The sequence below is a fragment of the Diplotaxodon limnothrissa genome, linkage group LG9 (genome assembly GCF_057381915.1).
Source record: "Diplotaxodon limnothrissa isolate DT_005_m linkage group LG9, D_limnothrissa_male_GT1.1, whole genome shotgun sequence".
Lineage (NCBI taxonomy): Eukaryota > Metazoa > Chordata > Actinopteri > Cichliformes > Cichlidae > Diplotaxodon > Diplotaxodon limnothrissa.
This window is the reverse complement of record NC_140604.1, coordinates 22,149,848-22,164,718: the sequence shown is the minus strand read 5'-3', so window position 1 is coordinate 22,164,718 and position 14,871 is coordinate 22,149,848. Positions and strand designations below refer to the sequence as shown.

General features: G+C 41.5%; 1 protein-coding gene and 1 non-coding gene across 2 annotated transcripts in view; one reads left to right on the top strand and one right to left on the bottom strand.

Annotated features, from left to right (window-relative positions):
- Positions 1–11,961, bottom strand: part of myom1b (myomesin 1b) — a 32,681-nt gene extending 20,720 nt beyond the window's left edge. Inside the window, exons 1-10 of the mRNA XM_085362191.1 lie at positions 11,945–11,961; positions 11,000–11,137; positions 8,560–8,694; positions 8,267–8,441; positions 6,090–6,247; positions 5,850–5,942; positions 4,246–4,334; positions 3,963–4,004; positions 2,066–2,227; positions 1,775–1,936 (exon numbers count right to left, since the gene is read on the bottom strand). Coding sequence (XP_085218317.1) covers positions 1,775–1,936; positions 2,066–2,227; positions 3,963–4,004; positions 4,246–4,334; positions 5,850–5,942; positions 6,090–6,247; positions 8,267–8,441; positions 8,560–8,694; positions 11,000–11,137; positions 11,945–11,961 — 1,171 coding nt within the window. The remainder of the gene's footprint in view (positions 1–1,774; positions 1,937–2,065; positions 2,228–3,962; positions 4,005–4,245; positions 4,335–5,849; positions 5,943–6,089; positions 6,248–8,266; positions 8,442–8,559; positions 8,695–10,999; positions 11,138–11,944) is intronic.
- trnar-ccg (transfer RNA arginine (anticodon CCG)) lies at positions 9,129–9,201 on the top strand. Its single transcript has one exon. It is a non-coding gene; the product is annotated as a tRNA-Arg (tRNA).
- Positions 11,962–14,871: the final 2,910 nt, after the last annotated feature.

Sequence of the window (14,871 nt, the reverse complement as noted above, 5' to 3'; positions counted from 1 at the left end):
ACTTGTCATTAGGGATGGGTACCGGTGTCCGGTGCCATGATGGCACCAGTTCTGACATAAACGGTAGTAACCAGACCGAAAAGCAGCGCACATTTCGGTGCTTTATTTCGGTGCTTTATTTCGGTGCTTTTTTTTCCTGAGCTGATTCTAGCCAATCATTTTACGTTTCCGAGGATAGTAGGCGGGGCCAGGTACGTACGTTCTGTTAGAGCAGAGCTACAGATTAAAAATGTCCAAGGCGAAGCGGTCAAAAGTCTGGCTGTACTTCATAGCAAAATATGCGAACTCAGCAGCAACAAGTGCTTTAAGCTGATACTGTGATACTGTCAAAGGAGGTAACACCTCAAATCCGATGAAACACCTGGCGACGCATAGCGTTTTTTTTAAAAGCCCAGAAATGCGCCGTATTTGATAGCTTGCTGCGAGACCTCACACCGAGCACATCTACTGCGGGTGGGTTGCCTGTTATCGGACCCGGAGTTAGCAACATCCCCCAAAAACCCGAAGAGGAGAGTCCTCGCCCCTAGCCCTGCCAGTGTAGCAGAAATGATGACGGATGATGGTGGCAGCAGCAGCAGTTCTTCTCTGCGTGAGTAGCTAATTTACGTTGAGTAGGCTAACCACGTTATTACATTAATGCAGGTAAGGTGAACTAGCAAACATCATCATAGCTACATGCGGCTGTCCTCTTGTTTGATGGCAGATACTCCCTTCACCCTGGCCAAAAAGGCTAAAATGACCAAAGAAAAAGTGGAAAACAGTTAAACATGAGAGGTTTAGGACAAAGTTTGTGTTTTTTCCATTGTTTAAGCACTGCTTCCAGCCAAGAGTGATACCATATATGCCCCATAGCTGCAGAAAAGGCTAACATTGTTATATTTTTACAAAAAACAGCTGAACATGAGAGGTTTTTGGACCAATTTTGTGTTCTCCATTCTTTAAGCACCGGCTCTCTAAGAATAGCATGGCTGCAGCCATGATCGTCTAGTGTTTTGTTGTGGAGACTGTACCTGGATTCTTCTTTACCAAATGACCCTGAACTATAACAGAAGAATGAGCAGGATATTTTTCAGCCTCCTCATACTTAGCATGGTTCCTGTGTAGAAGCTGAAGCTTCAAAGGTCAGATTGTCTCTGAAGGCAGCAAAGATAAGCTGTGGTGACCTATTTTTCCATGCTATTTAAACAGATGCCAGAGAGTTGCCACTCAGTGGTGTATCTATTAGAGATATCCTATTTAAAACCATCACTAACATCCAAACACTTTGACTTTTAGATGCCATTGCATCATCGGGTGCCAGGGTTTAATCTGTTGTGACTTTGATCTAGATCTGATAGGCTTTAAAAACATTTTTTAAGGAAGTCCACTTGACTAATGTAAAAGAACTACAGTAGAAATATCTATGTGAACACATCTTAGATATATAACATTAGTTTTTATAATTTTACTAATATACTAAATCTTGTGTGATGTATGAAGGTTGGTCAGCAGGACCAACCTTCAGAGCTTAGCTAGTTTAGACTCAAAACTCAAACCTGGATCTGAATTATTAAGATTATTTGGACAAAACAGCTGAGATTAAAGCTGGAGGATATTTTTGTGCATGCTCTGTGAATCTGTGCATGTGTGCCAGATTCAGCTGGCAGCATAGGACCAAACAAATGGCATGTTTACAGATGAAGATAAAGCCTAATTTCTAAATCAGTCAAAAGATAATCTGAATAGAATAATTATGACTTAATGACAAGAAACCGTTCAGCGAGGATGTACCTACCTCTGACAAAGACGTAGGCTGAGTAGGTCTCATATCCAGACTTGGTGGTGACGCGCAGGGTGTAGAGGCCCTCGTCTTCTTTGTTCAGGTGCGTGAGTGTCAGGGTGGCTCGATCTCCGCTCCAGTGCATGTGAGTCCATTTGGAGGGAGACAGCAGAACATCTGGAGTGCAGGTCATTAAGTATTAGCAAGGTGAGAAGTAAACATATTACAGTACAGAGAACAACTGATTTAAATCTACAAGAACTGTACATTACGGGCATTGTTCAGTATCACAGTAAGTCTTCCTACCATCTCTATACCACTCCACCTCTGGCTGGTAGCGATGCAGGGCAGGGTAGATGATGACTGTACACCCCAGACTCATGGTCTCACCCTCCCTTCCAAACGATACACCGAATTTATCAACAATGTGAGTCTGGAAGGTGATGCCGTACTCGGAAACTGGGCCAACTATACAAAAGGATGTGACAACAAAGTCACTGGCTGGTATCATTATTAAACAGTTTACACACACACACACACACACACACACACACACACACACACACACACACACACACACACACACACACACACAAATATATATAAAGAATCTCGCAAATTCAGACTACTGAGATTGAATTAAGTGGAACTACAGGTGTTGCACACATCAACTATCAAAGTTTTGCACCCAGATGGAAAACGGTGGAAAAGTGAGCGTGTATAAGATGTAAAAGGATAAAGGGCAAAAACACAAATACAGACCAAAAGGGGGACTCTAAAACTTCACTGCAGCTCTCACAAAAACAACTGCTGAAATAATTCATGTTTTCATGCATTAAAAAATTAGTACATTTTTGCACACTTACTATCTGCAGTTTAATTAGACTATTATGAATGTTACTGTGGATTTTTCTATTCAGACAAAAACGGCCATGCTTGGAGAAAATCGATTTCAGACCACACTCCCGACACCCTGTTACCTTCAGTAATGGCCCCTGCATTGTCAAAAAAGCAACAACAAAAATGTTAATGCAATAGCGCCCATTGTTCTTCTCCAAACATCCCACCACCCTGCTCCCCACTGGGGTTAGTTAGATTTATAACACAGCTGTTTACTATGCTGTGCTTTTAAATCCATTTGGACTCACTGGACGATCATCAATCATGTTGCAGGCATCTGTTTCATTAATAAAAAACTGTATGGTACATGCCCAGTTACACACCATGGAAAAAAATGGCAATCAGAAGGAAAAAATCTGCGTTTTCCCAGTGATTGCTTTGCTTTTCTTTTAATGTCAAAAACTGATTGCAAGTAGTTGTAATGGCCAACTGGGCTCTGATTGTAATTAGCTGATGTGAATTTTTGTGTAAGTAGAAGGCAATAGATATACAAATTTCAAAGAACTTTGCTTCCACACTGTGTTTTTTGTCCTGTCTCTTCCCCCTCAGCCCTAACTGGTTGAGGCAGATGGCTCCCTGAGCCTCGGTTTGCTGGAGGTTTCTTCCTGTTGAAAGGGAGTTTTTCCTTCTCACTCTCGCCAAATGCTTGCTTATAGAGTAGTGTTTTCTGGTGGTTGGGATTTTCTCTTCATTATTGTAGGGCCTTTACCTTGCAATATAAAGAGCACTGAATCGACTGCTGTTGTGATTTGGCACTATATAAATAAAACTGAATTACACTCATTTGAAAAATGAAAAATAATTTGTGACTTTCGCTGATGTATCAGTTAATTGCTGTGTTATCAAAAGCAGATTGCATTCAAATACCAGCTTGATACTTGACTGCAGACTAATAGCAGACTGATTTTATCTTATTGCTGTTTGGATGCACCAACCTTGCTTTAAATACAACTGACCATGAGTGTTTTAACAGGCCTTAATCGTCATGTTCATAACCACCATTTTAAAAGCAGCAAGATCACAAGTTCATTGCACATGATCCCAGTCATTTTGGCCGTGCCAAGATCTCCACCCACTGTTTTCTGTAGCGTAACTGTTGCATAATTTTTTTCCAAAGACTGGAGGAGACCAAAACACAGCTCCAATGAAAGGACTTTATAAAAGAAGATAAATGTTGTTCAGAATCCGCTTATTTGCTAGTATAGCAATTTGCTGTTTAGAGTCTTTATTGACATATTTTACTTTCCAGTGGCCTGAAAAAAGTTCATTCATGAATTAAAACTGGCAGTAAATTCCAACTTACGCCTGGGTGCTGGCAGGAACTCATCCATTTCACCTTTGAACCCTATGAAGAACAGCAGGAGGCACTTTTAATACATTTCACATTTACAGATTGTTGTATGACTTTATCACACTGATGGAGAGAATTTTTGTTTTCATTTCACACACATGCAAATTTAAGTTGTCACACACTAATTTTAAACAGTTAATTAGGAAAATATAATTACTCTTGAGTTTTTTTTTTATATATGTTTTTGATGATCATTAGCATATTGGCATTAGCTGTGGAATTGGGTGAAACCTACTCTTGACAACAACGGAGGCAAATGCAGACAGCTCTCCCTGGGAGTTCATGGCAGAGACACGATACTGAGCTGTATCATCAAAATCACATCTGAAAGAGGAGAGCATCAGCTGATCAATGTCCATGATATGCACATGTTCGGTGTACTGTGTTAAGGATTCATGTGTACGGTGCCCCTCCCCCCAGCTCAACCTAATTCCTTTCAGCCATGTAAATAATACCAACTATGTGAGCCCAACTGTAAAACGTTCCATCACTCCTGGCCAGAAATACTCTGGCAAAAAATAGACACGCTGGTGATGTCACACGCATTAGGTGTTGTGGCTTTCTGTACATGAAGTGATCCGATGTGTGACGTGCCGACAGACTAGCAAGAAAGGTTAACTAATTTGATGGATAAGCAGTAGTTTAAAAAAGAATAAATAAAGTAAAGCAATTTTATGACACTTTTTCCCCCTAGATGTTTTAATTTAAGAAAATGCAATTTCAACAGCACATCATAGGTTTTCTATGTGATAAAGAAATGCTGCTTTGGGATTAAACTGTAAGAGATAAATGTATAAAATTACAGAAAACACACAGATATAGGCTGTCCTAAAAGTCCTCCAGTTTTGGTGATTTGGTGAGTCAAGTTTATACTATTTAATTAGCCTGCACTAGAAAGTATTTGTGTATGTCTTCTATGCTCATAACGTTTAAGAGTACAGCTTGCTCACTGAACCTGCTAGCATTAGCAGCATTTTTAGCTTGAATGATGCATTATTAAACAGGCCATGTTATTAGATAAACATTTTAACATTGTCCACTGAATGTAACAGATATCCGTTAAACTGAATAGCAGCTTGTAGTAGTGGTTGAATTTATATTTTAAGCTGCATGTAATCTTAATGCTAGTGAATTGTTGTGCTACAAGTGATCAAACATGAAGCTCAACTCAGAGATGGGGTGCATCTGATGTAGACTAACTTCTACATAATACGGCTACATCTACTATCTTAGACTAGCTATCCTTAGACCACCTCTTTGTTATCAAGACCCTGGGCCTGTAGATTAAGTCATTTACACATAAGTCCATATATGGCTGAATGCTGAATCCAGGGCAAGATGCCTACTTTAAAAAATAACACTCAGTTTAAAGAATCCTAAATTTCAAAGTAAATATTTTAATTTTAACAAAGTATTTTTAATACATATACTACAAACCGAGGCCCAAGGAACATCAGTGTCAGCCTATCATATTTTGCCCCCAACAAACTTCTTTATTTCAACCCAATTTTGTGTCAGTCACTGGAAAACAATGAAGATATTAAATAAACTTTATTTTCAGTATGTAATCATAACAAGTTCTTTGACTAATATATTTTATCTTAATGTCTAACATCTTAACTTCCATGATGTTCTGGTTACGTTTTTAAGTTAAACTTAATATACAGAGCTGTAGTATAGCACTATTTGGGATTCACAAGTTGCATGAAAATACCCTACCTTCTTTCAAAGGGCTCACTGGAAAATCTTCAAGGTGATGATGTGTATTGACATTAATTTATGGCATAAAATGTATGTGGACATCTACTTTAAGTACTGTGGATGGGAGAAACGACCTACTTGTTAATCTCCAGTGAGTGCACGCTGTATCTGCTCTCAATTTTGTACTTGCCAGGGTTGGCAAGCGGATCAAGCGCCACATTGTTTTTGTACCTTGAAAGACAAAAAAAGTTTGAAAAGAATAAAACAAAATCAAGCGAGGAAACATTAAAAACTAGATGGATCTAGATGGAATGGATAAAGATCATTTTTTGAAAGAACAGAGAGGAAAGACATAAGATTGTGTAGTTGGTGACCTACCAGACGACCCGTGGGTCGGGCCACCCACTGACAGTGCAGTGCAGCCGGACACACTGTTTCTCCCACACAGTGTGGGAGCGAGGTTTAATCACAAACTCTGGGGCGTGCATCAGGCTGTCTTCGTTCATACGCTTGAAGTGTTCCTCGTGTTCATGGATCTAAAGATAGAGCAAATCACTCAGGACAGTTTTTACCTTCTACCAACCACAACGTGCTCCACAATTACCATTTTCTTGTAGATACATTTAAATAAAACCAACACATCTACTTTAGATATTATCTTCACACATTACAACTGTAAGGATGTGTTCTTCCTTAGTCCTGTGAAAAGATGAGGTGTTGAGGTCTTGTCTGTTTGTTCACTATCCAGTATCTCAACACATAATACCACCAATGAGACACTGCTTCCCTCTGTCCGAAGAAACGTGATCTCCTGAAGAATTTGTCACCCAGTAGTAAGGCTGTGCGGCAGGGGAGGCATATAAATGCAGTGAGGGGGTAAGTGTGGTTTTTCATGATGCTCATTGAATGGCTGGGTACCAATTCACATAATCATCCAGGCACATAAATAACTTTCTTGTGTAAGGGGTAGTAATAACAACCACTTAGCCACAGACACTTTACATTCCCAAGCACTGATGCAATCAACCATGGTCAGTTTTGCTACAATAAATAAATATTGTTGTGCTTTGTGGCCTGATATTGGCATTAGAATATGGATTTATTGTGATATTATAATAGAATAGAATAGAATAGAATTCAACTTTATTGTCATTGCACATGCACAGGTACAGGGCAACGAAATGCAGTTTGCATCCATCCAGAAGTGCTTTAGTGATATAGATATATTACAATATATATTAGCAATAATATAGATATGTGAGTATATTACAGAAATGGGTCTATTATGGTATGTTATAATGTACACGGTATGAAGTATGTTGTGAATATTCTATAACTATAAGTATGTACAGGCTGTAGTGAGTACAAGCTATGTACAGGATATGAACAGGATATAAATATGAAAAACTATACAGAATATGAAATAAATAACTTTACAGAATCTGGGATATAGAGGATGATCTACTATGATCCCACAAGTAATGAGCAATAAAAGCACAATATATAAGCACAGATGAATGGTGCAGATGATTCATTTGGATTAAGCATACTTCACCTATCTTGAGTTTCTTTGGAAAACCTTTTAACTAACAGCCAAAATCTTTTTTTCTTTTTTTAATCACATTATGTCAGTAAAATATAACTCAACACAATGGAAATGTTATACTTAATTGTTACTCAGTAGTTTAAGGACTACTTCACCACTACCCCATGTTTCCTCTGTTATGCCAAGCAATGCGAAGAGAAGAAGAATTAACAGTTATTCAGTAGTTACTCATTACTTAACCACTATTTAACCATTAACTACCATTTTTGTGTTCTCTTAAGTAAAGTGAAACCTGATAGTAAGTAATATTAGCTTATAATTATCTAAGCAGAATTACAGAATTATTCACTAATATACTCCCCAGCGACTGAGATGGCTGTACTGTGATTACAAAAGTACAAAAGCAAATTTGGCATGTCCTAAAGTTTACTGTAACATCACAAATACATAATGCTTATTTGTGATATCAAAGCTAAAGCCTAGCTTATACTTGGACAGCTTCCTGGTGCATTCTAATGTAAATTCTTCAAAGATGTCAACGTGGTCACAAAAAGTGGGCAGGCATATAGACGTCCGCATAGACCCTTGCACTCACCATTTGACGATGAAATTTGCATCACTCTGACCAGAGTGGACCTGAGTGGGCCCTAGCAGACTAACAGAAAGTATAATCCAGGCTCAAGAAACATTTTTCTGGGCTTTTGCAAAAGATATGTGCCATTATAATGCCACACAGGCATTTCCTTGACCCATGATACACTCTATGACCCTGTTATGGACTATGATATGTGCCTTAAATGTGAGAAGTGAGTCTGTAATGTCAAGAAGAAGACTGATTTACAAAAAAAATAAGTATGCAGGTTTTTGCAAGCGCATACAAACAACCAAACAGACCAAACCTAAGGCCCGTTTCTGTGATGTAAAATTCTAAGCAGTTCTCCATGTTTGCTTTAAAACTTTAAAGAACAGCACGGCTGCCTTGTGTGATCTCAAAACAGTGAGAACTGACCCTTTTATTCAGAGTGATGCGCTCAGCCGACTCGCGCATGGTCTCCTTCCTGGAGATGAGCTCAGACCTCTCCATCTCCAGGCCACTGGTGAACAAATCCCTGCGGGCCATGTATGCAGCAGTGTCTCTCACTCTTGCTTCCTCTGTATCTGAAAGTCCTGTAGCAAACTCTTGACTAGGAGGCAGCAAAGCAGAGCCAGGGATGGACGTGAAAGCAAGGCATGTTGTTAAAACTTTAGGCTGTTGAAAAGCAATCTTGGATTTCCAGTTCTACATAGAGGGATAGTTATTACCTGCCCCTGAAGATAGGCACTACATAGCCGATGATTTGGTTGTCTTTATCCACAGCCAAGTAAGTTGGCTTGGCTCTCTTGGGTGAGGGGCTTAGTCTGCTCTCCTCCAGGCCAGAGTGCGAAGACACGTTAAGTCTGAGACATACAGAGTACCATCAGCCTGGCACACAGCCAGACAGTGCAACCAACAACAGAAAAATGTGGGGACAAAGCCAAGGTCAGGGGTGGATGAGATGTGGATTAAAATTCAGTTGGAAAGTAGTGGAGATGGTTTAGTTGTAATTATTTTTTACAGCTTTGCACACCTCAGTTATTAAGTTTTCAACATCTATAACAACCATATGATGTGAAAGACAATACTGACACCGCTAACGACCACTAAAAGCAGCCAGTATTCGGTCATTAACAGATGAGTGTCCTTCATCTATGATGGTATCTCAGTGCATACCAAAATGTGAAACCCAGCTGTCCTACTGACTTCCATACTACATTTCATGTTTCTCTAAGAAAGATTTAGGGCAAAGTGAGAAATCCATCTTTAGTTTACGTAGAGCTTACAATCAATCAGTGGCCCAGTGGCCTAATGGATAAGGCATCAGCCTCCGGAGCTGGGGATTGTGGGTTCAAGTCCCACCTGGGTCGTAATCTTGTTCTGTAATGTTTATGCTAGAATCATTTATTACTGACAAACTGCTTTCAGGAAATGACTGTGGCTCATAGGGTGAAATATCCTGATTTAGGTAAGGAAATCTGTCCAGTGTCAACACTATAGCTTTGAATAGTTTTTGAGGATTCACAGAATGGCATAGCAAGTAGGACAGCTGCCCTCATTTTTCCTATGTCTATCTGAGTCAGTGTCCCTTTACCTCTGACCATTTCCAAGATTTTAATTGGAAAATCTCATAGAATTTGCGAGGGTGTGATATGAAGATTATCCCATATTACAAGAAACTCCTATAACCACATAAATGCAATCCTATCTTTGCCATAACAGCAATGCTCCCTGCCTCCCCTCAGCACTGATCTGGGGTCTGGTGAGCTGCCTGAAGGGAAAGATGAGATAGTAAAATCTAAGCCCTCTGATGTGTTCACACTCTCCAGGCCAGAGTATTTAAGGATTTGCCAGATACCCTAATAGATAGGCTCACTATGGGAGCTTTGGTATTCCCTGGATAGAAAAGCTCAATATACTCCAAACTTTAAATGTCAGGAAATGTGAACTGATGACAAATCAGCAGCTCATGAACAGCTATCCTTATGCCTCTTAAAAATAAAGAGAAGCTGCCAAGTTTCCCACACTCACTAATTAAAAAGATTCACGGCACAGTGGATGAGTTTTCAAACGAACAAGACTGATAAACTATCTCTTCTTATTTTCATCCTAGTATGATACACAGGTCAAGATGCTATTTCAGTCAATTTATATAGCATATAGCTCTAATATAACATAACGTTGCATCCTTTCTAACGAATGCCATTCCTCTAAAGGTGACAGAAATTCCTGTAGCCCTTTTAGACACATTACTGTGTTAAAGGTAAGACTTGGTCAACATGCATGAAAACACAAAGGACATCTGTCAGGCTACATGCACAGGGCTTCATGCAGGACTCAAAGCTGTTTTCAATCCTCAGGTGTGTTTGAGGGGCGATCAAGGTGAAAGAAAACTCATGGGGGAGTAAGATGGTTACTTGGTGTCAAGGAAAGACGATCCCAGAGTTGTGTCAGGGAGGTGATCTCACAAGGGTGATGGAGGTGAACTTGATCAGCTGGGGTGGGGTAGGTGTTAGGGAGGTAGTAGGACTTTCCTGTCATAAAGAAAAAGGATTGATGAAGTTGATCCACCTCCCTTTCCTTCTCCTTACCCCCTGCTCCTGGTGGCGGCAGAGGCGCTGCCGCTAGCACTGTATCTGCTGCTGGCCTGGTACTGACTCACTTTAGACTGAGTCTCCTTGCTACGGTAGCCGCGGTCATAGTGGAGATGGTGCTTCTGGTAGAACGGTATAGATCCAGACATGCTGCAGGCCACTCCTCACACGAGCCCTGAGTTTCCGAGTTTCTTCCTGTCTATCTGCTTGTCTGTCAGGTTAGTTAGTGGTCAAGAGCATGTGGATTCACTGTCAATACAGGGTAGGTTCACAGCAAGCTTTTTGACTCTTTTTGCTGAACATAAATAGTTAATCTAATTGTCATAGTGGAAAAAATTAGACTGTACTAAGTGTACTAAAGGTATGATGGCCAAAAACTACAAATAGTTTCTTGATCAACAAAGACAGTTTAAGGGAACCATCATAAAACCTTTCAAATCAAACCTGCAACATCAGCTACAAAGACATGATATACAGTTTCAGGCAATCAGGCACTTTCTCGGCATGCTTACACAGACATATGCAACAACTACAACCTTGCATATCACATCTTACCCCCAAAGTAGTCACTTACTCTGGACAAACTCTCTCAATTCTAAGCTTTAAATGAAAAGATGGTCCAACTCCACACACTCTTAAGTTTGATATCCCAAGCAAACCCGCAGGTAGGCACACACACGGCTGCGGTCTACACAACAAAAATAATATTGGCCTTAGTCAGAGTCCAAGCAGCAGTCACAGCCTTTTATGGTGAGAGTGGAGATAAATATAGCTAGGAGCAGAGCTGGGGGGCAAGTCAACTCCCATAGTGCAAAACACTTATGGGTGCAGGTCTCTGCCAGTGGGCTTGATATGCAGGTAAATACAAGGCTAGTGTTTGAAGTTTAAATTGCCAATTAATGTCAAGGTTAAATTGTTAATATCACTTTTAGTGTTGCATTAAATCTATATAATATTAATTTTTTTACATGTTTTGTATTTATGAATGCTGCTTATTTATATTTGTCATTTTTAAATATTTACTACCACTTTTTTTTAAATTGAAATTGTGCCACACCACCAAAGCACCTCATCAACCAGCTTTTCCTCGAGGCCAAGCTTCCCCAGAGGTTCCCAAGGTTTTTCAGTATTCTTTAGTCAGTGTCTGATATCTTCTAATTTTGTTTTAAGTCTGTTAAGACTGTGATGGCTCAAAGCCCAAAGTGTGGCATTGCTGGTTAGCCTCCAGCAGCTTTTTATCTTGGCTTTTGACTGTAGCGGTCTCAGCTGTGACCGTTGCTAACTTTAGCAATGCTATTGTTATGCTCATTGCATACAACAAATGCCAGTTAATGTCTCTTTGTCACTCTCTCTTTCAGTGTCACTGTCATTTGGAGAAGTGCATGAGTGTCTCCTCTTGGTCACTCTGCTCATAAACAGCTACTAAGAAGGTCAAATAAATAAAACTCAGAATCCAGTGGCTAATAGAGCACATAAACATAAACTAACATGTTTCTATTTACATGCAAATGTAATCTACCTCGGGAGTTCAGTCATGTGATCTGTGTGTGTGTTTACATCCCTCCGAGGGCCGACGCAACAGCTGCCTGTGAGAAAATACACACAGTCACAGCAAGACTTCAGACACAAAACCCCGAGGCTTTCATTATTATATCTGGAGACTTTAACCATGCCACACTGGATTCTACTCTGGCTGCTTTTCACCAGTTTGTGAATTGTCCCACAAGGAGCAACAGGACAATTGACCTACTGTATGCTAATGTGAGAGATGCATACAGAGCCACCCCCCTCCCCCCACTAGGGAAGTCAGACCACAACCTGGTTTACCTACAGCCACAATACACACCCCTCGTCCAAAGGCAGCCTGTCACAACGCGCTCCATCCGGAGATGGACCCCAGAAAAGGAGGATGCTCTGAGAGACTGCTATGACACCACAGACTGGGATGTGCTCCTGAGCCCACATGGTGAGGACATAGAGGGGGCGACACACTGTCTTACAGACTACCTCAACTTTTGTGTGGACACAGTCGCCCCTGCTAAGACGGTACGGTGTTATCCTAATAACAAACCGTGGGTAACACAGGAAGTCAAAGCTGTCCTCAACATGAAGAAGAAGGCTTTCAGGAGCAAAGTGAAGGAGGAGATGAAAGCAGCACAGCGGGAGGTGAAACGCTGCCTGAGGGAAGCAAAGGACACCTACAGGAGGAAGGTGGAGCAGAAGTTGGAGAGGAACAATATGAGGGAGGTCTGGAATGGTGTGAAAACCATCACAGGCCACAACACCAAGAAAAGCACAGTGGGGGGGACTGTGGAGAAGGCAAACGAACTCAACAACTTCTTCAACAGGTTTGACCAGCCCACAACCCCCCCACCCTCACCCTCACCTTCACTACAGAGTCCTCTCCCCACTCTCCTGCCTCCCTCGCTTCCCCCCCTTCCTGACACCATGACACCCCCCTCCTCCAATCCCTCTCTCAGCAGCAAGACATCTCCCCCCCTCCCCTCCTCCCAAACATCTCCCAGTGTCACAGTGGATCAGGTCAGGAGGCAACTGAGGAAGCTTCGCCCCAGAAAGGCAGCAGGCCCAGACAAGGTGTGTCCTAGGATGCTTAAGGCGTGTGCTGCTGAACTTGGGGAGCCGCTACAACGAGTCTTCAACCTCAGTCTGCGACTGGGGAGAGTGCCCGCCCTATGGAAGACATCCTGCATCGTCCCGGTCCCCAAAAAGAACCGGCCCAATGAGCTGAATGACTTCCGACCGGTGGCACTGACGTCACATCTTATGAAGACTCTAGAGCGGCTCTTCCTCAACCTCCTCCGACCACAGGTACAACATGCCCAGGACCCACTACAGTTTGCATACAAGGTGGGTGTCGGAGTGGAGGATGCCATCCTGTACCTCCTACACAGAGCCCACTCACACCTGGATGGGGGAAAAGGCACGGTCAGGATCCTGTTTCTTGACTTTTCCAGTGCCTTTAATACCATCCGGCCCTGTATGCTTCAGGAAAAACTGAACAGGATGGAGGTGGACCCCTGCCTGGTGGCTTGGATCTCCGACTACCTCACCGACAGACCACAGTACGTCAGGCTGAAGGACATCACGTCTGACACAGTGGTCAGCAGCACAGGAGCACCACAGGGAACTGTGCTGTCCCCTCTTCTCTTCACCCTGTACACCTCTGACTTCTGCTACAACTCTGAATTATGCCATATTCAGAAGTTTGCAGATGACACGGCCATCATGGGGTGTATCTGGGATGATCAGGAAGAGGAGTACAGAAGTCTGGTGAGGAACTTTGTCGCATGGAGTCACACAAACCACCTGCAACTCAACACCTCAAAGACTAAGGAACTGGTTGTGGACTTCGGGAGGTCCAGAGAAGGTCCACTGCCAGTTCAGATAGAGGGGGAGGAGGTGGAGGTGGTCAACAAGTACAAGTACCTCGGGCTGTGGATGGACAATAAACTGGACTGGTCATGCAACACAGAGCACCTGTATAAAAAAGCCCAAAGCCGACTGTACTTCCTCAGGAGGCTGAGGTCTTTTAACATCTGCAGGAAGCTCCTGAGGATGTTTTACCAGTCAGTGGTTGCTGGAGTACTTTTCTATGCTGTGGTGTGCTGGGGGAGCAGCACAGCAAAGAGGGACTCATCCAGGCTGGAGAAACTGATCAGGAGGGCTAGCTCTGTGGTCGGCATGAAGCTGGACACTCTGGTGACAGTGGCAGAGAAAAGGACATTAAAGAAACTGATGGACATTATGGACAATGCTGGGCATCCTCTGCACACGGCCATAAACAATCAGAAGAGTCTGTTCAGTGACAGGTTGCTTCTCCCCAAGACAAGAACTAACAGACTTAAAAACTCCTTTGTCCCACACGCCATCAGACTGTTTAACTCCTCTCTGGAGGGGAGAGGGAGGGGAAACAGGAGGACAAAGGAGGGGGGAACAACTAAGCTGTAGTGCCTCTGCACCTCACTGTGCAATACCTTGTGCAATACTTTTTGTAAATAGTCAACAGTGCAATAGACTCAATACTTGAAATGTGCAATTCACTTGTATTTTTATTTTTTATTCCTATTTATTCTATTTATCCCCTTTGTATATTTTATTTATATTTGTCTCTGTATTTATATATGTGTGTGTGTGTGTGTATATATATATATATATATATATATATATATATATATATATATATGTATATATATATATATATATATATATATATATATATATATATATATATATATATATATAACAGTTCTGTAACTGTAACTTTGGTCGTTGCTGTGCTTTTTTTGGAAGTCGAATTTCCCAGAGGAACCCACCCGAGGGATTAATAAAGTTATATCTTATCTTATCTTATCTTATCTTAAATATAGTGAGCTTTACGTCATTTGCCTGGTGGAGATAATTTGAGCTCTATCTGTGTTTGGACTT